The 27,476-nt window shown below is 35.8% G+C and overlaps 1 protein-coding gene across 41 annotated transcripts in view; it reads right to left on the minus strand.

Moving 5' to 3' along the window:
- The window catches only part of TFDP2 (transcription factor Dp-2), a 179,909-nt gene that overhangs the window by 26,032 nt on the left and 126,401 nt on the right, over positions 1–27,476 (minus strand). For 23 of the 41 annotated variants that reach the window (XM_072618161.1, XM_072618160.1, XM_072618159.1 and 20 more), the window contains 5 exons: positions 18,034–18,196; positions 14,315–14,461; positions 8,706–8,774; positions 5,228–5,379; positions 2,139–2,305 (listed from right to left, as the gene is read on the minus strand). In XM_072618161.1, the coding sequence (XP_072474262.1) occupies positions 2,139–2,305; positions 5,228–5,379; positions 8,706–8,774; positions 14,315–14,461; positions 18,034–18,196 (698 nt within the window). The remainder of the gene's footprint in view (positions 1–2,138; positions 2,306–5,227; positions 5,380–8,705; positions 8,775–14,314; positions 14,462–18,033; positions 18,197–27,476) is intronic. The other 18 variants (XM_072618162.1, XM_072618146.1, XM_072618148.1 and 15 more) reach the window with 3 other exon arrangements.

A 27,476-nucleotide genomic window follows, 5' to 3' on the forward strand; every position in this document is an offset into this window, starting at 1 on the left:
GAAGAAATGTGTTTGCATCCTGCCTCTGACACCTCACTGGGTAACCCTGGGCCAGTCACCAAACCTCACCAAGCCTCACTTTTTTCCTCTGCACAAGGAAGGGGTTGGAGTCAGTGACTTCTGAGCCTGAAGGTCCCATCCTGCTCTAAGTCTACGATCCTCTGAGAATATACAACTATATGGCTAATGCCTCATTTCACCTTTGCTTTGAAATGTTAGCAACACAGTGAGGTATATCATAAAGCTGAATGACTTGTGTCAACATTCATTAATGGAATGCTCTATGACAAATCTGTTCCTTTGTTGCAGTGCTTTTAAAAATAAAAAGGAGGCATCTTTGTATAAGCAAACTGCAAAATAATTATTCATGTCACTTTACAACTGAAAAAGCATGAATTTAAAAAAAAAAAAGGAGCTAAAAAGGTCATATCCCAGTCCCAGCCAATAGATGAGGTCAGAAACAAGTCAGAACAACAGGGCCTGCCTGCCTAAATCTCCCTGGGGCCTACGACTGAGAATAAACTAGAATGAATTTATGATGGTGTACTGAGAAAAGCCCTGTTCAGCCCACCGCTAAAATGCAGTGTGACTGGGATGCCAAATCAGGTTGTGGTTAGGAGGTGGAGCGGCCTAACGATCCCACGGAGAGCTGAGAGGGAAGAGAACGTAGGCAAAAGAAGTAACAGAGGCTAATGAAGCGCTTCTGATGCCTGCCTGATGCGATTCCTTACATTTTAAAATAAAACCTCAACAACTCTCACAGCACCAACAGATATGCTCTTTCCTGATTAAAAATGCAGAATAAAACCCTTCCTTTACATCTGAGATATCTGAGAAGGTCTCTGGTGACAAGCCACCTTCACCGTCTGTCTCAATGGCCTCATATACAAAATACCGAGATGATCTTTACCATGACTGTGATCACAAGGGCCATGTCTAACACTTGGAGTCATGATGTTAATAAAAGAAATGGATCCCAAAACTTTGTATCAAATTGTATACTAAACCCTTGAAGCAGGCAGAGGGTGTTCAGTTTTGAACTACAGGACACTTAAAATGTAAAGTAATACAATCTTACTGCTTTTATGTAAAAATTGACACAAACTCAGGTTACAGTGATTCTACAAGGTGCTAACCTCTCCTAGAAATGAAGAGATTAATAAAATCATTGGTAATCAGCACACCACAAGCCAAGGGCTACTATTAGAATATGAGGAGGTGGCACGGTGGAGTGGGTAGAGAGTCAGGAAGAGGAGCATTTGAATTCTGTCTTTCTAGCTGTGTGACTCTGAGTAAGTCAGCCTTTGTTTCCTCATCTGTAAAATGGAGATAATAAGAGTATCTACACCTCACAAGGAGGTTTTGAGGATCAAATGAGAAAGAATATATAAATTACTTCAAAAACTGTAAAGTATTAGTTATTATATTAAAAGTTTGTTCTCTTAAATAAATTACATAGTCATTTTCTATAATACTACTTTCATTATCACTCATTTTATCAAATTGTTTATCACAGAAAGCCCAAGGCAAATTTGGGCCCAGGCTGAGGAAATATCACATAATCTAAATTAGTCAAATTCTAAATTAATGAGATTATAAGAAAATAATTTCAAGAACTACTGTTTTTAAAATTATTTTTTAAAATGAACATTAAAAGTGACAGGTTTCCTTTGAAAACCAGGCCTTTCTCCCCTAAACCATTTGCTTACTTCAAAAGAAATTTGTTGGTTAGGAAAATTTTTACATGCTAAAAGATCATTCCTTTGAGTCCCATATCCCAAAATCTAAGTTTCTATCAACTTATCATAAACTTTAAAAGTGTGCGTAACACGGCGAATTGTATTTATCTTGTTTCTATTTATCTTTTCCAATTTTATGAACTTTGATGCTAGCCTCCCTCAGGCATCCATCTATTCAGACTCAACATTCTAACAATCTGTCGTCAGGCAGAAATTCTGGCACTTCTTTGATCACAGAACCTCTTCTCTCGCTTCTACGTATCATTCATTAGGGAGAGCTTGCTATCTTTTATAAACAGCTTAAATAACCTGGCACCTGGAAATAACAGGACATTGAAAAGGGATGGGAAGTTACTGAATTTTAGTCTTCTCAGAGAAAATTATTCTAAAACATCTTACCAGTGATATAACCTTCTAAAGCCTTTGGCACCAATGATTTTGCAACTCTCAGGTCCTCAAGTGAACATTTGCCTGTTTCCAGGCCAAAAGACATTCCCATTCGCTTCAACACCTCTATATCATCATGGATCTCAAAAGTGTTGTCAAAATTAAAAAGATATTCGAACCTGCATCAGAGAAAAAGTTTACTTTAGATTTTTTTAGGCATGGAATTTGTTTTCATTGTGTAAATTATACAAGATATATGAAAATATAAATTTTAAGATGAGATAGAAACAATCTTGCTGAAATTCACAGTGGTAAGAGCCATTTAGCTGTGTTCATGAAACCAGCATCTCTGCAGAGTTGAAATGATTCAGTTTCCTAATTAAAACAACTTTCCTATGATGGAACATAGGAAAGCATAAATCTTTAGTGCTCATTAAGCTGGTTCAAACATCCAGCAGAAATTTTGCTCTGGCAAGGACCTTTACTTATTCTAAAGCCGATATATATATTATATCATTTCATTTTATATATATATATATATATATATTCCTTTGTAAAAGCTGTACTATATTGCATAGAAAATAAAAATAGTGAGGACATGGCAATTATTTTCCCTTTTCAATTTAATCTACTGTGAGTTGATCGATTAAGTGATGAAGACACATTTTTGTACTTTGTACTTTGTGTTTTCAAAAGTCAAAGGTGGTCGTTCGGTTGTTTCAGTAGTGTCTGACTCTCTGTGAGCCTATTTGGGGTTTTCTTGGCAGAGATATTGAAGTGGTTTTGCCATTCCTTCTCCAGACCATTTTACAGATGAGGAAACTGAGACAAAGAGGGTTAAGTGACTTGCCCAGGGTCACATAGCTGGTAAGTGTCTGAGGGTGTATTTGAACTCAGAAAGATGAACCTTCCTGACTCCAGACTCAGTACTCCCAGCTGCTCACTAAATAAACAAATTTAGCTTGGCAATTATTTCCCCTTTTCAGTTCAATTTAATCTACTGTGACTTGGCCTAAACAAATTTCTTAATACTTTGCACTTTAGGTTTTCAAAAGTCAAGTGTTGACCTCCGCACAAATATGAACAGATCAAATATCTAATAATCGAATTCCTTTTTTCACTTGTTCACTCCTTCACAAGCTACCTGGTTACTTAAACTCTGTACTTCAAAGTCAATATTTTTCTTAGTTCTTGTAACTAATATCATAGCATTATCATGCGCACACACAGGCCATTTTTCTTTGATTTTCTCTTTAGAACACATATGATAAGCAGCATGGTTTTTGTAAAAGGGCTTGAATGAAGGTATTGAATCATTTTAGCTTTCTATCTGTATGCAGAGACCACATTCTCCAAACATCACCACCACCAACAGAGGCAGTCTGGACAACCACAACCTTACTACAGAAAATCACTAGCAGAGATTAGTTCTACGGGCATCATCAAAAGTCTAGAGCACATTCTATTCTCAAATGACAATTCTATGAACATTAATAGTGGTTGCCATATAGCAGGTGACCAAAAACCATTGTGAACATAAAAATTTATAATAGCACAAAAACACACTAAGGTGAGATTTCCAAATGTAGGAGTCAAATAAATCCTGATTGGGAAAAACGAGCATAAATTGTTACGTTCAAATAATCTGAGGTACGCAGTTTGGAAGAAGACAAAAACAAAATCCAAAGAAAACCAAGTGGGAATACAAAGATATCAAAGTTTAAAAGTGTATACCTTCTATATTTCATATTCACTGAAAATGCTTTCTTACTAATTTATGGGAAATCACATAATGGGTAAAAAACATCAGCCATTAATGTCACTGAATGACAAAGTTTTGGGGCCTGTGCTGGACTAACAAGTTCCAATAGGTTTCTGAGCCTTGCTCCAAACTATGAAGGGTCATTCTTAAAAAGTCACTAGTGTATATGAAAATCTTGCTAACTGTAGAGAAGGGAGAACAAGTCTACTATTTTCATAGGTCCATAGCTCCCAAAGTTTCTGCCATCTTCTTAACCATCAAATATGCTGTGAAGAGGAATCAAATGAAACATTTTATAACACTATCCCTCAGTGACCAGTAGAATATCTTCCACAACATGACAATGGTTTTCTTGAAAGACTGTTAGCGAGACTGATTTCTAATAGATCATTTTAATTTTTGCAAATATATGAAATGTCATTTTAAAGAATGTACACATTAGGGACAGCCTGATATAGTATACTGACTCTATAAGCCCCAATAACTTTAAGAAGTCAACATATATAGAACAAAAATCCTCAATATGAGCACGTGCTTTAGCCTCACATGAAACTTACCAAACCATATCATATATACGAAATCACGTGATAAGTAAGAACAAGGTTAACTAAGTTTGTGCAAAAACACCAGGGTGACTTGCAAGAACTCAGGTTGGCCATTCAATGGAAAGATCCTAAGGGAAGCTTGCTAAGGATTTTAGCATTATCTCACAGCCTCAGACAAGACTGTGTGACTTTTAATGATTCCATTTCTGAGTAGTCTTTTTCATTAAATTGACTCTGAAAAGGTTAATCTTAAACAATTCAAGTAGGAAGATTCTATGTATGTGGTTTCTCCAAGGATTAGCATATTTTCACAGAGCATATCTATGAACATGACACCAATGTAATGTATGTGCTCACATATTCCAAACACTACAGTATATACAGTAGTATCCAAATACTACAAGATCTACTACAGTATATTCTCAGGCAATCTGTCAAGTAAACATTTCGTTCCTGCTGCTCCTAAGGTTATCATTTCTCTTTTTAAAAATTCTGTTCCCTCTCATTAACTGATGCAGGTGTCCAGCACTAAGAATAAGAACACAGCAGAGGTAAAGGAGATCTAAAGAGCAAAGTAAAATAGCAGGAAGAAGAAAGGACGGCAAGGCCCATGGGGATTTCTAATGAATACTAGAGGCTGTACATGAGAGCAGAATGCAGCATGCCATCACCGCCATGTGCTGGGGGCCACCCCAAGTCATCAGACCACATCTGAGCTCATGTGTCTCTTTGATATGATTTAAAGATGCATCTGCTCCCCCAATGAAGCCCCACCCCACCTTCTTCACACTTACTTGTCACTTGAGATGCTGCAGTCTATGACAGTTCTTTTGCTTGTGTTGACAATTATAAAGGGCAGCTGTATTGTGGAGTTCAAAGCCGGTGGGCCCTGGTTCTGCTGTTCATTCTGCCGATTCCTTTGTACCAGATTTTTAAAAGCTATTTGCTATACAAAGTAAGAATAATAGTAAAGGAGTGGTATCACTGGATATGATTAAGTAATTCCAACTTCATGTGATGTAGAATAAATTTAGAATCAGACAGTAAATTTGGGCTGTCAGTTCTTTAAGGTACCTAAGCTGGTGGTCTGTAACAAGATGAACCTACAAGAGGAGGCTACTTGAGAAGAATAACTTGGCTCAATGGCCATGTTTCCAAGAGGAAAAATAAATTCCAAAAAATTATTTTACACTGTAACTTCAAAAGGAGACTGCATCATCTAAATTTTTTTTAAGGAAACTTAGTAACATTCAGTTAGTCAGTCATTAAACATCTATATAGCACCTATTACATATCAGGCACTGTGCTAAGCTAAGTGGCATGGAGGATAGAGTGCTGGGCCTGGAGTCAGGAAGACCCAAGTTCAAATCCAGCCTCAGATACTTCTTAGCTTGATGACCCTGGGAGAAGTACTTAACCTCTATGGGCATAATAACAGCACCTACCTTTCAGGGTTATTGTGACAACTAAACGAGATAATATTTGTAAAGTGATTTTCCCAGTGCTGGGCTTCTTTCCCTCTCCCTAAATGCTGTAGTACAAAGAAAGGTAAAAGATATTCCTGCTCTAAAGGAGCTCTCAAGTCTGAACAGGAAGACAACATGCAAAGAACCTGTATGATTATATAATATGCTCAACCATTTATTATTCTACATTAGCTGCTATGTTACTCCACACAAAGGGTTTTGGTTCACTAGTCCCACTCTTCTGTACTTTGCCAGTTGTACAGTATTATAGACATACCTTAAAAAACTGGTCTATCTAGCTATACACGTGTTATGTTGTAATGTGTATTATATGTACCATATAGAACATGCATGCATAAATTCACAAGGAAAAACTAACCATACATACAGTATGTCTAGGAAAGAGGAGTCTGGGGGATAAAAAAAAAATAAGCCCATCTAATGGGCTGTTTCCTGATCTGACCACGACGGTGGTTAAGATTACTCCACCTCTTTAGTGAAGACAGAAGCTGTTTCCCACACTTCTGATGACCTTAACCAGAACAAAAAAAGTTCAGTAAGTATACTTAGCCTCCTGTCCCCTGCCTGCTCATGGCCACACGTGACAGACCTGCACTCTCTTCCTCCTACTTAACCTCAGTGGGACAACTTGTACATGTATTTTGTGGGCACAAGCTACCTAAATCATGGGGTTGCTGTTAGAAAAATGCTTTGTGAACTGTAAGGTGCCAAATAAATTAGGCTGCTATGTCATTACTAGTCTATTGATTGTGGTAAAAAAAAAATTAGGAAAAGCAACAATAGGGACTTTTTTCAATCTGATCCTTCTGGCTGAACATGTAAGGGACATGTTACACAGGACAGGGATCTTTCCTAAGACCAATTACCATCCTTTCCATCTAGCAAAAATCACCAGGGACCTGCCCAAGGTCATGTCTTTAAGATAGCACCTTTAGGGTTAACTGTGAAGTTAAAAGTGGTCAATTTTAAACAGTTCTGAGTGTTAGAATTTGAAACAACAAGCTTGACTTGAAAGTTTTGAGCCAATTTCAGTAAGACAATCTTTACCATACGCAATTCTTGGTATCCTATGGAAGGCACCTAGGGACAATGGAAAGGTGAATGAAAACTATAGATAATTATGTTAAGACATACGAATGGTTGTAAGATATAGGAATCAATGGGAACTGAAGTGAAATGAGAAAAATGAAAATTAAGGTGAGAAGTGGGAAAGATGGCAGCTTAGGAACTCTTGGCAAATCATCTATACCAAGAGAAAGAAGAGACAAGTTAGTTAGGAATACGTCTGTCTCTTACCAGAGTAGATATTGAAGTGATTTAAGTAAATGGTCAAATGAGTTAATTACCAAGATCTTAGAGTTAACCATTATCTAAATTAGACAAAGTCTAGTTTAACTCACAAACCCGTCCTTACCCTATGTTCCCCAAATCTTCACCCAGTTTTTATAATCATAACATGAGCCATTTAGTAACATTTTGTTTCCTCAACTCCATTTTCTATCTTTATCTAGTCCTCTCTTTTGATTTTTCTCTTTTTTCCTACATTCTCTTCTCAGACATAAGACCAAGAAGATGAAAGCAGTAAGAACAATCATTTGGAATATTAATCAAATTCCTGTAGAATTAACTGTCCTATGTCATACATATTACACAAAAAAATTAAAGCAGAAAAAAACAAAAAGCTGCTTTCAGTGAGATTATTCCTTTCATTTGTGAAGATGATAAAGTGTATGGTGGAAAGAGAACCAGATCTGGAGGCAGGGCCCTGAATCTAACTCCTGGGCTAATGGGACAATGCGCTAGTCATTTAATATTTGTAAACCTTTTTTCATCTTAAAAATGTGCAATAATATTTACTCTTCTCTATCTCATACACTTGTGAGAAAAGCATTTTATAAAATGTAAAGAACTATGTAAGGTATTATTAGTACTATGAAAAATTCAGTAAATTGTACGGGAAATCGATCAAAGAGGCAAAGGATATTATCATTCAGAAAATAAATGATTAAACAGTCCAAAAATCACGTAATTTAAGCTTGAATTATGTATTTATACATATTTAAAATTTTTTGCAACCAATAATAATGGCTAAGGCTTTCTGCTGAGAAAGATAAAAGTCTCAAAGCCCTTTTTGGCTCTATTTGAAGTTTATCTGACTGTAGAGAAAACGGCATTATTGTATCGTTCAAAGTGCATTTTGACACCAATTATAATAATCAAAGGCAAAAAAGGTTATTTGGCTCAATCACCCTGTAACTCTCTAACTCACATGATTTTATACAAAGATTTCATTATGTTCAAAAAGCATTCAAACCCCCAGTGATGACCCAAACAACTGCAAATACAGGGATTTTATTTAAATGCTACATTTCTCTTTCTTAAACAGAAATGTATTTCAAGTTCTGATACTTCTATGGCGTAGTCAGAAGAGGCTCCTATGACTCAGCATAGAGTCCTAAATTGTAACTAGTATCAAGAAGGCTTAATATTGACTTATGTCCAGAATGATAGCAGATGGTAGGGGTAAAACATTTATATTTCTCAACGTAAGTCCTTCATGGGGTGAAGAGACTCCTGTGAGAAAAGGCCAATCTACATAGCAAGAAGCGGAATTGTTTCCAAAGGCCAAGAGGCAGAAGGTGATGGGGGCTACAGCTGCTTAATACAACTCCAGTCCCTAAAGTATTTGAAACAATGACAAGTATTCTACCGAGGAAGTGAGGGCAATGGAAACAGGACACACACACACACACACACACACACACCACAAGCAGCACCCACATACCTGCAGCAGCAGCTCCTGCAGCTGAGCTCTCTTCTGCTTTATCCGCTCTATTCGCCTTTGCTTCTCTATCTTTAAAACATGGATTACAAACAGCATCAATGTGAGACTAAAGAATAAAGATGTGCCTCAGCTTCCTTTCTCATCCCCTTTTCTGCGACAGCAAGAACTTTCATCTAATAAGGCTGTCACTTCATTTCTCGATAGCATGTGAGCAGGAAGGACAGTGTACCCACCTGTATTTGAAAGCTACTGCTCACATTTTAGTAGCTAGTAGAGTAGAGCACGTCCAACAGTGTGACGGCTCAATCAGATGACATAAAAGTGAGCTATGTTAGCAAAGTTGTTAATGAAGATGACATTACTAAGAACCACCCCCCCATGTGCAGACATTCTCTTGCCTTAATCTCACAGTTTCCCCACAAGGAAAAGAAAAGTTATTTACTTTGGCCTGGCTCTCCTTCTGTCTCTTCCAGGGCCCCACTAAATACCGTTCACTAGAATTGCTGGCCTATTCTGTGCTATTTCTGTGCACTTCAGCCTAAATTTGTTAACTATCAGAACACTTGATCTTTCGTATTTCCAATCTTTATTTTTGGTATCTAGCTTGTCTTAGCAGCAGTCAAGGAAGATCTTCATGCAAGAGTTGTTTGTTTGTTTGTTTTTAAAGAAACATATGCTGTCAAATTAAGGAAAACTCAGAGAATAGATCCCCTTGTTTCTAACTTTCACATGCCACAAGTCCTTGTTTCTGGGTACAGACAGGTTGGACACACAGTTTTTCAGACTTGCTGAGGAAAATGATCTGAGAGAAACATAAAATCAACCTTAATTACCTCAATAGCTATATAATCAGCTCGTCATCTATATTTATGGCCATTAGAGTAAAATTTTCCCCAAATCAATTTAAAAAACAACATGCCATGACAAAGTTTAATTCTTAACTTTAACTTCTACTTTAATGAGAGGGCATAGCTAGAAGAATAGATGTTTTACATTTTAATTGTGTACAGAATAATTTCAGTTTCTTATGATTATCATTTTCAAAAAATTCAGACAAGACATACATGACCCCATAAGACTAAAGGGGAAGCAGGTTCAAGAAAAATGCAAGGCTCAAACCAAAAATCATTATGGTCCCATCACAGATGATTCTGATGAAGAAGAAAATGAAATGTATCTAAAGCAACCAAATAGAATCCATGATGAATTCAGATTTGAAGATGGTAGGCAAGAAAACCTACAAAAAGCCGACAAAGATGAAAAGTCAGTCCTAAAAAAAAAGTGATCCATGGATTTGAAAAGTTTCAAGAGAAGAAAATTAAACTATGATTGACCATCTGAAAAACTGTTCAAAATCACTAAAAATCATGGAAACAACTACTCTGAAATATTTCACACTTTTCAAATTAGAAAAGATGGTAAAAGGACACGGAGGGTCTGTGGAAAGACACACATCTACTGCTGCTGATGCTTTGAATTCTAGAAAACAATTTGAAATTTTTTAAGACCCAAACAATTCCACAAATGAGTTTTATATAACTCAAAAATGTAAAAAACAGCAAGAAAAGATGTGTGTGTATGTACAAAAACATTCATACTAGCATTATCTGTAATAAAATGGGTCTCAGGATCAAGGAAAAGCTGAATAAATTATAGTATAGGTATGTGTGTACATATATATATGTATATATATGGTACAGTGTTGCAATATAAGAAACAAAATACCATGCAAATTTCAGAGAAGTGTGTAAAACACAAAGCAAGGAGGATGAATCACACCACAACTACAACAAAATAAAGACAGATAACAGAAAAAGGAGGTAAAACTGGCTAGTTTTGCCTAATGGAACTGAAAAATAATGCACAATCTGGGTACCAGATGGATTAAGTTAAAATTAAAGCATACATTCTCCCTTTTGCCAATAATCTGTAAACTATAAAAATAGAAAGTGATGTGTATTAACCGGCTATTACTTCTTTAAGGTTTTTCTTACTCAGTAAATGTATTTTATGAGGTCTGAGTATTGGAAGGTAGTATTTATTACATCAAAATAAAACATCAACAAAATAATTTTTAAAAATAGATCAGGTTGGGAGCAAGAACAAGAAGGAAGATTATAACCAAAGGTACATAAGAGTGTTTTAATGTTACTATTATTAAGAATAAACTGAGACTTAATGACAAATGCTAAGGACAACAAAAAGGACTGTGTGTGTATGTGTGAAGTGGTCTAGGGTGGTGTCATGGACATATCACAGGACCAGGATTCAGGAAGACCTGAGCTCAAATCCAGACTCAAACACTTCCTCGTTGTGTGGATCTGCGCAAGGCACTGAAAATGCTGACGCTTGTCTCCTCATGTATAAAGTGGGGATAATAACATCATCTACCTCCCAGGGTGCTGTGAGGATAGAATGAGACAACATTTGTAAAGTACTTTGCAAACTTTAAAACATTACACAAATGCTAATTGGCATTATTATTACTGCTCTTCCAATGAGCCATCTGGCAAAGTTTCCCAAAACAACATGGTAAGAGAACTGAGATCTGAAAATGAAATTTAATTTTAAGAAGCATAGTGAAAAACATGGAGAATAGTATGATTTGTATAGATTTAAAACTGACTAAATGGCTGGACCGGTGTGCTGATTAACAGATGCTGAGCTGCTGTGGCACGAAGAAGGCAAGATCTTTGCTAAAATGCCACAGGGATCTGTTTTCAGTCTTGTTCAGTTTAACATTTCTGCCACTGACCTGGACGAAGGCAAGGAAGGAAAGTTTGTTAAATCTGAGAATGACACAAAGTTGTGAGGTATAGCTTATATGATGGATAACTAAAGTCAGATATCTAATAAGATCCCTACTGGCTGGGATGATTGGCTGGGTAGAATAAGCAAATATAACAGAAAATTATCATAAAGTTCTAAAATTGGGTTAAAAATAAGCTACAAAATACAAGATGGAACTACGTGAGTGAAAAGTGAAAAGTTTTAGGGGTCTGCAATGTCATCATGGAAACCGAGAGGATGCTCATCAAACAGGGAATGGTCAAATAGATTACTGTAATATGAATGCCATAATCTTGGGCTAAAAGAAATGATGAAAGAGATGGTTTCAGAGAAACCCAAGAAGGTTTATGTGAAATGCCCCAAAGTAAGGTAAACAGAACCAGCAGAAAAAATTGAATGTGAAAAACAACTGAAGAATGGGAAAGGGTCCCACATGTACAAAAATATTTATAGCAGCTTTCTTCATGGTGGCCCAAAACTGGAAATAAAGGGGACACCCATCAACTGGGGAATGGCTGAACAAGTTGTAGTATAAGAATGTAATGGAATACTATTATGTTATAAGAAATGATGAACAGGAAGACTTCAGAGAGGCCTGGAAAGACTTACATGAACTGATGCTGAGTGAAAGGACCAAAACCACGAGAACATTGTACACAGTAACAACCACAGTGTGCAAGGAATTTTTCTGGTAGACTTAATCCTTCATAGCAAAGCAAGGACCTAAAAAATTCCCAATGGACTTCTGAGGCAAAATGCCTTCCATGTCCAGAGAGAGATCTATGGAATTGGATCGCAGAATGAAGCAGACCAATGACTTCTGTATTATGTTTTGTTTTGTTTTACTGTTTCTCCCATTCATTTGAATTCTTCTACTCAACATGACTAAGGTGAAAATGTATTTAATAGGAACATATGTGTGTACGTGTTCATCCTTAGTTGCCAAAGAAGACCATGCCATCAGAGAAATGATGACATAACTTGCACTTGACTTTTTTTCAGTGAGTGAGGGCTGTGCAGGTCACTAGCCTCACTTCTCCTCCAGAGCCATCTGAATCCAGTGACCAGAAATTCATCAGGATGACTGGAGATGATGCAGGATGAGGCAATTGGGGTTAAGCTACTTGCCCAAGGTCACAGAGCCAGTGAGTGTCAAATGTCTTGAGGTGAGATTTGAACTCAGGTCCTCCTGACTCCTGACATTGATGCTCTATCCACCACCTAGATGCCCCATGCTCTACAGGTATAACTTTGGATGACCCCATGTCACTTCCATACCACTATCAAGCATCAGAGTATAGAACCTATATAAAATGACACGGTGTCTTGGGGAGGGAGTAGGAAGGAAGGGGGAAAAGAGGGGGAGGGAGGGGGAAAAAATCTAAGATATATGGAAGTGATTGTAGAACACTGAAAACAAATCATAAAAATAAATGGAAGAAAAAAATGACTTTGAAAGAATTCTGATCAATGCAATGACCAGATATGACTATAGGACTGATGATGAAGCATGTTATCTCTACTGACAGAAGTGATAAACCCAAGATGCAGAATAAGATATATATTTTTGGACATGGCAAATGTGTGAGCGTTTGACTTGATTACGAATTTTTATTAAAGGATTCTTTTTATTTTCTTTTTTTCCATTTGGGGCAGAAATTTGGAAGGAATGGGGGGGGCAGTAGCAGTTTCTCCCAAAAAAAGAAATGGAACAGGGTCACTAAAGCATTTTTTAAAATGCACAAAACAGAAGGAAGTTCAGAAGGAAACACAGATAAGTACAGCAGTTTTGAAAGTAACACTGAGCTTATTATATACTTTAAAAAAGCAAGTTATACATAATAAATTAACAATTTTTCATAGGACATTTACATTTTCTTTTCTATTTTACATATGGAAATGTTAATTTTTTAGATATTCACTAAATTCAGAATTTTAAAAATACTGATAAAACAGGAAACAACTTTAAAATATTCTCAATTATTTTGGAATATTCTGCTATTTTAAATTTCTTTCCTACCTGCTCATCATGGTCTTACAGTTCCCTCTTTTTTCAAGATTCAGTTCAAGTACCACCTTACATGAACCTCAACTGTAAAAGCCCTACCTTTTAAACCACCTTGTATTTAACTACTTTGTATTCATTTGCATTTCTTCTCTTTATAGTTTCCATGTATGTTTATAAATGTCTGTTTTCTTTCCTATCAGGATCATAACATCCTTGTGAGTAGGGGGTTGTTTCCATTTATTGTGTTTTTATTTCTAGCACCTAATATAGTGCCTGGAACACAATAGGTACTTAATAAATGTCAAGTGACTGGTTTCTAAATGCTTTTTTTTTACCAAAAATTATGGTACTAAGTTGATTAATAATGATGATGATGGTGATAGTAATAGCTAGCATGTAGTGCTTTAAGGTTTGCAAAGCCCTTTACAAATATGATCTCATTTTATCCTCACAAAAACCTTGGGAGGGAGGTGTTATTTTCTCCACTTTATAGATGAATAATATTTATTCAACAAATTATAGCTAATTTTTTCTAGTTTCTATAACAAAATGAAAATAAATCAACCAACAATTATTTATTGCCTAATATATCCCAACTATATTTTAAATTACAGTTATTTATTGGTATTTCTTACATAGATTTTAAAATTAAATGTAAACAATTTCTAAATAATCATGAAAATAATACAAAGTATGAAAAATATACATATAATGAAAACATATTTTAAGATTAGATTAAAATTATTCTTTCACAAATGAAATAAGAAAATATATAATTACATGATTTAAAAACAAATTATCTTGTTCTTACCTCTAGGTTTTGACATTCTTGAGCTGAATTTGTAGGAAGTCCAATCCATTTTATTTCTTTTTTTTCCTTTGAAATTATGTTCATTGCCATTAGCACATTGAGGGCATCATAAACTCTTCGTCTAATATTCTTCTGATCATAAGCCTGCTAAAAAAGGTACCATTGAGCCAGAAAGTTTAAATGAAGGCAGAACTTTCATTTATGACAGGATACTGGCAAAAGGGAAAGGAATCTGTGAAAAATTATGGAAGACCAAAAAAAAATCTCATAGAGCTGTGATACAATTATTTAGTATTTTTATTTGTGAAAACTGGCAACAGGAAATACAAAGTTCAAAAAATAATGGTATAAAGGGAAAATTGTCAAACATACAACCACCAGAGATAGCAGCATTTTTTGTGGTAGCAAAGAAACAAACCAGATGAAGAAATTGTGATACACAAATGCAATGAAATGAAACTATGCTGTAAGAAAAGACATATATGAAGAATTCACAGAAGCACAGAAAATTTATATGATCTGATGCATAATGAAGCAAGTAGAACCAGGAAAAAATACCACATTCAAAGACTATAACCATGTAAATAGAACAGAAAAACTGAAACCAAAAACTGTGGAAGTAAAACAGTTAAGTTTGATGCCAGATACCTCTCCCGTCTTAAATATGGAGACTATTTTAAAAAATAATTATAACAGCAAAGATTTTATTTATAAGAAAAGATCACAAATAAATGTAATCATCTGGGGGATTATACAGCATATTTTGTTAAGTAAATGCAAGGTATTACAAACTCAAGATTAAAATTGGATACATTACTGCAAATTTATAGTTAATATTCTAAAAAAGGTTTGTGGGGAACTAAGTGTTTTGCAATACCTTCCAAGAGCACTATAAAAGCAAGGGTGGGGAACCTGTGTCCTCAAGGCCACATGTGGCCCGCTAGGTGCTCAAGAGTGGCCCTTTGAATCCAAACTTCACAGAACAAATCCCCTTATTAAAAGGATTTATTCTATAAAACTTGGACTCAGTCAAAAGGCTACATTCAACAACTTAGAAGGTCTTGAGGCCACAGATTCCCCACCCCTCCACTATAATAATGTCTTCTACTATAATCATTATCCTCAAATATTAATGATAGGAAATTTTTCTTTCATCATCCAAGTCACTTTAAGGCATTGGTCACACTTGACGGAATGACACACTGAGCAACAACAACATGCAACATCCAGAATGACGTTAGGTAAGCATCGGCAGGAAGTTACAGCTTGAAGCAGATACTACTACCAATAAATAACTCCAAATCGTCCTTGAAATGTGACTCAGAGCTGGAAACCTGTGACCACAGAGCATTATCCATCGTAGATGGATAATGCTAGAACGCTTGCACTTGTCAGCGTTTACAGAAGGGTGAACACCAGCAAGGTGACTAGTTATATTCGTACACTGTCAAGGTCATTTTGAGACTGAAACTCAGATGTTAGCATTCAGGAATAGCAAAGATTTCTGGATGTTCCTGGAGGACAGCAGGACCATAAATAAAATAATGTATTCTAATGAAACAGTAAAGTTCTTTAGTTACTAATAAAAACATCTACATGTGAGGGAAAACGCAGTTATTTCACTCTGATCAATTTCCGACAAAGCTGAGGTTATGAAGCATGAACATGCAAGTACACACACATGTAAGTATTTGCATGCACGTATATACACATAGCATACATGCAAGGGTACATGCACATATCTGAAGGGTTGTATCTACGAACATACACGCATGCAACGCAGACACAAACACACACAGCATTATGTTACTCAGCCTTGTGGACCGGAGCTGATACTTCTAAGCACATCATGTTTACAAAGAATGCTAGCACGATGGACACACTGGCAGGAGTATTTATTCATTTACAGACTATCTGTTAACATCTACTAAAGTTCTCAACAAGACCCATGTGCTTTTAATCACAGACTAATTCTCCAGAACTGCCATCACCACATGTGGACAGTTAATGGATGTAATAAACCCAAAGTGTGAGATAGCTATCAGCTCTTTGTGCACTCAGAGGGCAAAAAAATAAGTCAGAAGAAAATGAACGTCATACCTCTAAGAGTAATTCACATGGTTGATCAAACCTAATGGGTTCAGGTTCAGACTATGTTAGGAACACTTCTTTCCATACCTATGTGACCAATATGAGTAGGTGGCACTTCTGTAGATGCTTTCTAACTCTGTGCCAGGTTATCCATCAAATCAATGCCAAAACTTCACATAAAACCTGGTTTTCAGTTTATGCTAACATCTCCTCAATTTATAACAAGTCTAACGAGCAGTTTTTTGCTTTGTACACTACTTTGTACACTCTAAGTGAACTGTTACCTAGACTATCCTTCTGATTACCTTTGATGATGCTGTGTCCCAAACATATATCCTAGTACTACTACTCATACTAGTACTATAAAGATATCCAACATTCTGAGAAGACAACTGATGATTAATTCAGAAATCCTGTTTAAAAATTCATTTCAGATATGTAAAATTAAAAGACTGAAAACAAAATAAGGGTTCCTGAAATTATGGACATGTATATACTCCACCCCAGTTAAGGCTGTTGAGTTAAAATTTTGTTATTATATATATGTTTTGTGACTCTTAAAAAGATCTCAGAGCAGATTTCAAAATTCTGTTGTTAAAGAGAGCAAGTTCTTGTGGCAGACAAAGAAATATTTAAAACTTGTGTTCAATTATTTTTAATTTATGCTTACTTAGGGTTTATTCATGATTGTTAGACTAAGACATATCCTGGGTTTAATTTTTTGTAAAATTTTTTAAAATTTCTAATCTAAAAACCAAGAATATTTAAAATCCTCACAGAGCAACCTACCTATTTCTGCCAAACTATATTTGCTGTTACCAGAATCCAAGATAAATTTTAAAAAGCTACCCTCCATTAGGGTATCTTACAGTGAAGAAGAGAACAAGGTACTTGGTACATTAATATTTAATGGCTCAATAACCATAACTCACTGATCTATATATTCAGATGGATGTAAGCAGGCATGTTTGTGGTTCTTCAGTTAAGTCAAATGAAACACTAGATAAAACATGAGAACTTCTATCATCTCTTTAAAGTTAAAGAGCACAAGAAATTCATAATAGTATTATTTTCTTCAGCTCACTTAGAACTTGTGTGGTGGCACCCATATCTCCATGTTCAGGAGTTTTTGAGCTCCCACTGCTGTTACTTCCCCTAAAGATGTTCCCATCTTGCCATCAGTGTCACTGAAGCATGCCCTTCTGCATCCATAAGTAGGCACTACCCCTAGGCTGTTTCCCAGGGGCTCCAGAAGAAGAGGAAGACTCTATACATCAATGCTTGTGCCAGGAGTTATACCCAGGACATCAGGTTTGTGATCAAGGTCCAGTGCTGACAGCTTGAACTTCCATAAGGAGCATCTTAATGTGGTTTTTTAATATGTTTCTCCTAGCACTTTTATTAGTTTTCTAAATATATGATGGAGAAATAATGGACATATTGATTTCAAAAGGAAAACTAAATTTTATAAGATTTTTAAAAATGTATCTAGAACACTGAAATTAAGGAGAATAAAGCAGGAGATTTCTCAAATATTTTCAACTTTTCCAAATTTAAGACATACTTTAAAGAAGGTAATATTGTTGCTGCAGTAAATATATTCAATGTCAAGTTTATGATCTACTTACTGAATCTGTTGCCAAATGATTATTTGAATTGGTAAACTCTGATACCAGCTCATCAGCCACTTCATTATACGAAGTTGTTCCTTTGCGCTGAACTTTTTCACATACTTTCATTGAAAAATGTCTCAAGCCTTTTCCATTTTTATCTCCTTTTTTGCTTCTTTTGCTATAAAGGAAAAAATATTTTTAAAGAAACCCCTCATGTTAGGCAAAAATTAAATGATTTTCATTTTGAAGAAATCTATTCAGTTATATCACTATATAATCATCTTGCTGATACCTTTCTGATATCTGCAATGGAGTAACAGACAAATATACCTTTTAAATCCCATTTATATACTTCTAGAAATATTTTTCTTTAAATTTAGTCATTACTTTTAATGTCTTTCAAAATAAAAAGATTTTTGTTTTGTGTGTGGAAATTAAAAGTAACACTATTATGAATTTCTTGTGTTCTTTAATTTTAAAGAGATGATAGAAGTTCTCATGTTTTATCTGGTGTTTCATCTGACTTAAGTTCCGTAGTTACTTAGTCCTAAGCTTTTATCAAGGATACTTTCATCTGCAATAAAACCTGGTGAGAACTTTTTGCACACAGCTCAATAAAATCTTATTTCAACAATTTTACCAATATTAAAATAAAATTAATACATATAAAGAAAAAGCCATGTTTCATGAACAAATATATTACATACAGGAAAATTTATAAACAAATTATGACATAAGAAATGAGAATTGACCTATTTGTCTAGTGAATCTTGTTCTCTTGGGGTTACTTTTGGGGTGGGGTGCTGTGATGCAACAGGGTCGTTGCATTTCCTCATTCTAGCTTTATCTTTCCAATGTACCTAAGCAGTACTAAATGTGACTTTATCAATGATCAGTGACTGGTCTGCCCATTACTAGCCAGAAATTCAAAGACAAGCATTTCAATTAATCAGCAAGTATTTATAACACACCTGTTATGTTTCAGTAATATTTATTTTAATTAATGATAGCTAATATATTGTGCTTTAAAATCTGTAAAATGCTGTGTGTGTGTGTGTGTGTGTGTGTGTATAAAATCTCATTTGATTAAAGGCAGGAAGCCTTTAAAATAAGAGTGGCTATATTTGTTGTACATTTAAAAGGTATTACATGTATGTAACTATACTCTTAAAACAGACACAACAGTAAGATGTCATTGATTATTTTTCTGGATTAGTACAATCCTACAAAGTGGTATTAACTCTGAAGAAAAATGTATAAGTCTGAATCAAAATCAGAAAAAACACTGCCAAAACATAGGAAGACTAAATTTTACCACAAATGTAAAGTTGGAAGTTAGTCCTTGAGTAAGCTCTTTGTTAATACAAAGACTGAATCTTAAAGAATCCAGCATGTGTTTTGAAGACAGTAAAATACTATCAGCTTCCACATAAAACTGATGTTCTACAGAGCAGTCACAGGTTCAACCTTCAGTACAGAGATTTCAGACTGATGCCACATGTGGCTACCTGAGCTGCTTAACCAACAACCATCAACAAGCCAAACTTAACATGAAAAAGCTAATGAGGACACCAAGAATGACAAAATGACATCCAACTGAGCACAACGTTCTGCACAAGGGAGGGTTTTAATGTTTGTTGAATTGAATTTATTCAACTTATAAATTCGGTTGACAGAGTACAAGATATTTGCAAGAAGACCAAGATTCAGTTATCCCTGGACCTTCAACTTCATTATGCAACTTCGTCATTTAAACTCTCTGGCTACACTTCGTAGTCTAAAATGTGAACAGTATCAACTTAGCTACTTAAAAGCAGGAAGGTGGGCCAGAACCTCGGAGTTCCTTCCACTTCATATGGAGTCTGGCTTCCTTACAGCTGGCACTGGTTAAACAGCCAGCAGCACAAGGCATCAAGAGAGGAAACTAAGCCTCCTCTCCACATACTGCAGCTTAGCTACTATGACTCCTCTGGAAAACATCAGTGTAGTACAGAACCTGATGCCCCTCTAAGATTCTATTTCACCTTCTGCTAGCTCTACTAGTTCTACAATTTCTAGTTCTACTAATTATATAATTTTTGTCAGTCAGCTGTGTTACAGGCTAGTAAGGGGTCAGCTGAACTTGACTATTTGTACTGCCATATTTTCCAGAAACACTAGACCCAGAACATGCAGGAGTACCTTAATGTTTCAAAGACAAAACTCACCCTGAGCTGACATAGTGTGGTGTTGCGCCACAAGCTGGACTCTCTATGTGTCTTTGGTAAGCAAGACAGGTACCAGCCAATCTATGCCAGGCTGGGATAATGCTTATGTAGCTGGAGTCCTTTGCAAATAAGCAGACCTAACTATCTTCACAGTCCAGCAGTTTCAAGAGAAAAGAATGAGGCTTCTACTATGACCTTGCTCTTCCCCATAGGAAGTGGTCGTCATTCCACCTTTGCTGAACCATTCCTCCTCCCATGTCACATCCCTTCCTAGTATTCCCTCCTGATTCTGTTCTGCTATTATAAAGATGTAAGCTTCTTTAAAGACTGGGAACCCTTTGGGTTCCACCTGTATGTTCACTCCTCTTGTTACAAACCTGGTTTCCACATATGTCATGTGACATGGATGCCTGTTGACAGTTGATAGGTAGGAAAATGCTACTAGAAGCCCGCAATGTGAGGAAGAAAGTTATCTTTACACAGTCACTTTCTACTTTGTCCCTTACTATTCTATCACGGTGACAAGGAAGAGTAGTTGTTAACATTTTGTTAAGTGCCTATGATGTGCCAAGCACTGTATCAGATGCTAGGGACACAGACAGACATAGTTATGTGGTGCAATGGATAGTGCACATGACCTGGAGTCAGGAGGACTCATCTTCCTGAGTTCAAATCCTGTCTCAGACAATGACTAGCTGTGTGACTCTTGGGAAAGCCAATTCACCCTGTTTATCTCAGATTCCTCACCTGAAAAATGAAATAGAGAAGGAAATGGCAAACTACTCCAGTATCTTTGTCAAGAAAACCCCAAAATGGGTCATATAGAGTTAGACATGACTGCAAAATGACAAAACAACAAACATAAAGATAATGAATGAAATGACATCTACTTATGCAAGATAAAAGGAAACTCACAGTCAAATCTATGACCTATGGCTTTACAAAATATTCCTGTATTGTGGTTTATCATGGAACAAATTCTCTACTATTCAAGGACTGTGCTGTGATTCTAATTTATCTATCTTGTCACTATTAAACCTCTCCCAAAGAGGTTGGCAAGAGAAGGGAATAGAAACGAACTGGACTGGGTCTACTTTATCACTAAATAATTCTGTTAAAATATTTTTCTGGGGTTTTCCCAGCTATTCATTAAAATGAAATTCTTGAATTACTTGATTTCATTTATCTAGTTATTATGAATAATTAGGTACACTAGTCTCAAAATGCAACAACATTTAGTGCCCTAGCATATAGAAAGTCTATCCTTAAACTGAAATTATTGCTGTGCTATTCAAATATTTTCTATTTTATAGTCTTTAAAATCAATTGCACATTTTGATACAAATACTACCAAATACTACCAAATACCACTAGAAATGAACACTGCAGCAGTTGCCAAGTGGCCAACTAAAGCACTCAGACATTACAATAATTCAGTTTCCTGTTGTGGGTAAAAATGGCACTAGGAAGCCGAATGCTATTTAAAATATACAAGGTAGACTTCAACTCCTTGGAAAATGCTGTTCTGAAGTGTGCCTTTTTAAGGAAACAATTTTGCTATGAAATGCTGTCTCACTTCCCCTTACCATAAAATATAATAATAAAAAAGTTAAGTACTACCACATAAGAAATCTTGATCTGTGCTATAGAATGATGCAAAAAAAATCTATAAAATCTGCCTCAGTGATGAAAAATAAAATAAAGACAAAATCAAAGTCTGATTTGGAAAATACTGAGGTTTGATTTGGGAAAAATCATTTTCAGAATTTATAACTGAAAAGAGTAATGGGTGGGTATCACTTGTGTGGCTACCTATAATAATAGATATATAATATCTAATCCATCCAACGTTTTATTGTAGTAAAGCATTTATTAGCACTGTGCTAGGTGGTATGGGGATGTACAACTCTAAATAATAATCTTTGCCCATACCGAGGGACACTAAGTTTAGCTGATGAATTTTATGCCCAGGAAATTTTAAATGACATCAGATGAGATTTCTTGGGTTTGGTATCAAAATGAGTGGTCTTGATCTGCAAGTTCTATTCAAGTTCTAAATCCCAGCCTGTGAAACAAGAATATTATACAGATTTCACATGGAACAAAATCAACAATAGTTTAAATGGCCAGGCTTCAGAAGAGTTCAGATTTTTAAACAATGGGATAATTTAAGGAACAGACTGGCATAATGATATAATGTTTTAGGAAGATTAAGCTGGTGGCAATATATGGGATGGGGGTGAGGGAAAATGATTAGAGGAGAAGCCAGTTTTTAATAATTATCCAAGAATGAGACTTTAGACTAGAACAGCAGTAGTGGGAACAAAGAGGAAGCCATAAAGGAGACATATTGAAATGTTTGGGATTTGATTGGTGATTTACTGAATAAGGTTCAGGGAGTAAAATAAATGACTGTTTTAAGTTGGGTGATTAGAATAATGGTAGTACCACTGACAGTGGAAACAGTTTAGGAGGGAAGATGATTACTGTAGTTTTTAAAAATATTGAGTTTAAAACTGTCAGCAGAGTATTTAAAATGAAACATACCAATGAAGACACACAACTTGGACTCAAGTGGGAGGTAAGACAATTTTAAGTATCCCCAAAAGCCAATCATTTCATTATTAAAAGAGAAAGGACCACTTGATAGGAAGTGCAGACAAAAGGATATAGTTATTTTAGCCACATCTAATAAATTTCCATGCATCTCACATAGAGATCTCTAGAAGTATACAATCTAGAACTTCCAAGTAAACACCTGAGTGACAAGATAGGGGGAATTTTAGCCATTAGCCAGCTTGACAGAAGTTGCTGAGAGGATCTTAAAGCTATATTCCCCTTCCTAGGAAAGCGTCTCTGCTTTATTTCAAAATTCCCTGGAAATCCACCAAGAATCATGAGCCCACTGAAGCAGCAGTGGGATTCAGAGCTCTTTTTCTGCAGGGTCTCTCCTATTCAACATGTGATTAGAGGGAATGTCCTTTGTGCATAAAAACCAGAAACACAGACAAATAGAACATTAAAGCTGAAAGAGACCTAGGAAATTGTTTCATCTAACCCATTTTACAGAAAAGAAAAGTTAAGACCAGAGAGATTAAGAGACTTGCCAAAAAATATACCACTAGTTTTTTGATGGGTTTGTTTGTGCCTAAGTGCACTGTGGTGTAGTGCACTCAGGACTGAGTGAGGAGACCTCGGTTCCAAGTCATCAACTACACATCTGCTTCTTAGCAGAAACACTGAAATATGTCATTCTCTTCAACATGGTCCCAAATATGATAAGACTGTTAAGAATTCCCCATGTACTAAAGCTGTGTTTATATGCAAAAAGCAGTTGGTCTCTTCACTGATAGTCAAATCAGTGAGGAAAAAAAGAGAAAACAAAGACAGAACAAGCTATCAATCACAAACCCAAAAAGAGGTTTCTTCATTTTGAAATGTTAAATGTAACTGAGATCGTGTATTTTCTAATTTGTACAGGGAACTGTAAGTGAACACAGATTTACTGTAATAAATTATAAGTTTAAATTTATTCACTATGCTCGTACTGCATAATCTCATTTGGACAGCTTCAGAATAAACGGCAATGACATTAAGTAAAATGCAAAGAGCACTTTCTGCAGTTGCTTTTTACACAATTCATCATCTGGTCCTCTCTGTAAGTAGTTACAGCTCCTGCTGCTATGCTGAACTGACCAGAACTAAGGAGACCACTAATGAAAGCTCATGGAGGTTACCACAGATCTAAATGTCTTGTTATCAAAATCAAGACTTCTGGAAAACACAGAAGATTAGCTTTTTTTTTTTTATTCCAAATCTGTAATATAATTCTTTAAGTACTTCTTGTATTGACGAAATGAACCATGGCATTTCCCCTCACATAACATAATGATTTAAAGACTGATCCCTACCCTCAAAAGTAGAAGTTGGAAGAAAATTGGGAGCAGAACCAGGAGAATTTTGTACACAGCAACAAACACAGTGCGCAAAGAATTTTTCTGGTAGATTTAGTCCTTCACAGCAATGCAAGGACCTAAAAATGCCCAATGGACTCCTGAGGCAAAACGCCTTCCACATCCAGAGAAAGAACTATGGAATTGGATCAAAGAATGAAGCAGACCATTTTCTCTTGTGTTACGTCTTGTTTTGTTTTATGGTTTCTCCCATTCATTTTAATTCTTCTATGCAACATGACTAAAATAAAAATGTATTTAATAGGAATATATGTGTAGAACATATATAAGATTGCACACTGTCTCGGGGAGGGAGGGGAAAAAGCTAAGATACATGGAAGTGACTGTAGAAAACTGAAAACAATAAAATAATTTAAAAAAAGAAAACTGGGAATGGAAAAAATTGTATCGGTATTTTATATGACTCTAAATTGCTGAGGCAATACTTATACTACAAAAGATAATCCAAATAGGAACACAGAGATGTAAAATAACAGTAAGTGTAAGGCAAGAGTTATCCAAGTGCATTCACTCATTCAGTACACATTCATTACGTACTCTATGCAGAGTACCGTGCAGCGTGATAAAGGCAGTCCAGTATTTAGGTAAGATATAGTTGCTGCCCTCATGGAGCTCACAGCATAGCAAGGGAAGAAGAGATACACACATAAAACCCTCACGTAGAGCATCAATGCACTGAAGAGGTTAAAACCACTGCTCAACAAAGTCCCAGTGAAGGTGCTAGCAAGTGAAATGGGCTTCAAAGGCTGTGTCTCCAGTCCAAGGAGCAGGGCCAACACAGCACTGAGGTAAGAAAGCATCAAATGAGTTCTGGGGGTGGGGCATACCCAGTCTGTGTTCGCTATACCGTATGGGACAGCCAAAGTCTAACTCTGTAGATGAGATAAGGCTGGGGTGAGAGGGGTGTGGGGAATTAAAGTCCTTAGCTTTAAGGAATTGAGATTCCACGTCTTAAATTCTAGGCAAATCTGACAATCCTCCTTAAGCATAATGCTGTTTTAACAGACACAGTTGTGTCTGTTAAAATATGACTTGTAGTCACATAACACTGAGTCCAAAGGGATTTTAGAGGGAGGAAATCTAACCTAACCACCTCGCTAGACAAAGCAGGAAATTATTATTATTAATTACACAAGGAGGTTACCAGAGCTGACGACTTCCGATTTGTCCGATGCTATTTCCACCATACAATAACACTTCTGCCAATATATAATTCTGCATCTATTTTATCTCCATTTCTCAGCTAATCCATTAAAACTCCTTGTTAATACAAGGAACTCAATCAGATGAAAATTTTCATAAAAGAGATGCCTTGATAATTCAATTTAATTTTTAAAAACTATCGTTTACTATGTTCAACGTGTCTATTCGGTGCTAGAGAAAATACAAAAGATAAATGAGACATAATCTCTGCAACTAAGATACTTATAATTTAGTAAGGGCATAGGACATGTACATAAATAATTACAATACAAAATTTTTAGGAAAAGTATGCAGAAATTATTATACGTAATGTCTAAGGATGAAATGATCATTCCAACTAGGTCAACTGGAGAGAAAAGATCAATAATCAATTAGCATATTATGAAAATGGTAACACATAACTTATATAGGTATATAGATCTGTGTGCCCAAAATAACAATGTTTTTTCATAATAAAGTCTTTAATAAATGAGAACCAATCTTTACACAAAGTGGTATAGTTATTAGCTACTTGTAAAAAAAAATTTTATTAAACAGCTACTATGTGCCTAGCAAGGAGCTCACATCTAACAGGGGAGACAATATGTGAATAACTATGTTATAAACAAGCTACACAATGGATAAACTGAAAACAATCTACAGAGGAAAGACTCTAGAATTAAGCATTCAGATGTATTCCAATTTATAAAACTATTTTTGTGCAACTTAATGATTTAGTGGACCTTTTCTAAACTACCTTTTGCTTATCATGTTTCCATGAATGCTGCTTTTGGAGTCAGAAGACCTGAGTTCATATCTTGGTTTTATGATTTCTAGCTAGTTCTGTGACTGGTTCAAAAGAATCAGGTGATTTAACTTAACTCTGACTTAAACTACTCGTCTGTTTGCTTCTATAAAATGAAGGAGCTGAACTAAATGAGGTCAAAGGACCCTTCTGGCTGATTCCACACTAACTGGAAAATATCTATTTTAACCCCATTATTCAGATGAGGAAAATGATGCTTAAAAAGGTTAAATGACTTGCCCAAGGTCACAGAATGAGTAACGGGCAGGGGCACGTTTGTGCCTCAAACCCAGATCTTCTGACCCCACTCCAGTACTTTTCCTTGCCCTGCTGCTTCTAAAGATGGGTTTGTGACTTAGGATGTACAGGAGATGACGTTTAATTATCTACATAATGTTACAGATTCTTAGCAAATGATTACATCCCTCAAAATGTTTTGTGGATTCAGATTTGGAGTTTTGGGGGGTGGGAGAAGAAAAGAAGCTCCTATCTGTTCTCTTTTAGTAAACTGTACTGTCTTTGGTAAGCAGAGGTGTTGGTGGCTTTAAAGTCCAATCCATAAACACAATCCCTGGGTGCTCCTGCAGAGTAAAAGTAGGTAAGTGGAATGAAAGGAAGGCGCAGGGAAGGTAAAACAAAGACAGTAGATGCATAGCTATATTTATGGCCCTAGGTACCATTGACAGCCTTCACAAACCAACTCCTCTGGTTAATCCCACCATCTAATGTGTCACTTCTGAAAAACATATAATGTACATGCTGCAGTTAAAAATGGGAAAAATCTAAAAACAAACCCATGAAGACTGTGGATTGTATTTCTATAGCTTTTGCAAAGAATAATTTCAGCTTCTGTTAAAATTGGATCTTATCTGTTATAAAATGACAATTTGGGACTAAACCAGAAATGTTTATCCTAACAACATCCGACTGAACTAGCTTTCCTAGAGATGACTGTAATTAGACAGGGGGGCTTGAAACTTTGAGACATATTTACCAAGGTTAAGTACAATAAACACCCTAATCATGACTCTTCTATTATAATATGTGGAATGAGCATATTAGAGAAAATCAATGTAGAAATGCAGGAGTAATAAAGAAAAGTTACAATGCCTTCAATTCAATAACCTCATTTAAAGAGTGAAATGGGAAATGACTAGAAAAGCAACATAATGTGGTAGAGTCAGGAAACTTCTGAGTGTTGACTCTATATTAATTTGTTTTGAGACTTTAGGCAAGCAATTCATGTTCTCTGGGTTCTCAGTTTCTTTAAGCAGCAAAATTAGGATAATT

The sequence above is a fragment of the Notamacropus eugenii genome, chromosome 6, assembly GCF_028372415.1.
Source record: "Notamacropus eugenii isolate mMacEug1 chromosome 6, mMacEug1.pri_v2, whole genome shotgun sequence".
Taxonomy (NCBI): domain Eukaryota; kingdom Metazoa; phylum Chordata; class Mammalia; order Diprotodontia; family Macropodidae; genus Notamacropus; species Notamacropus eugenii.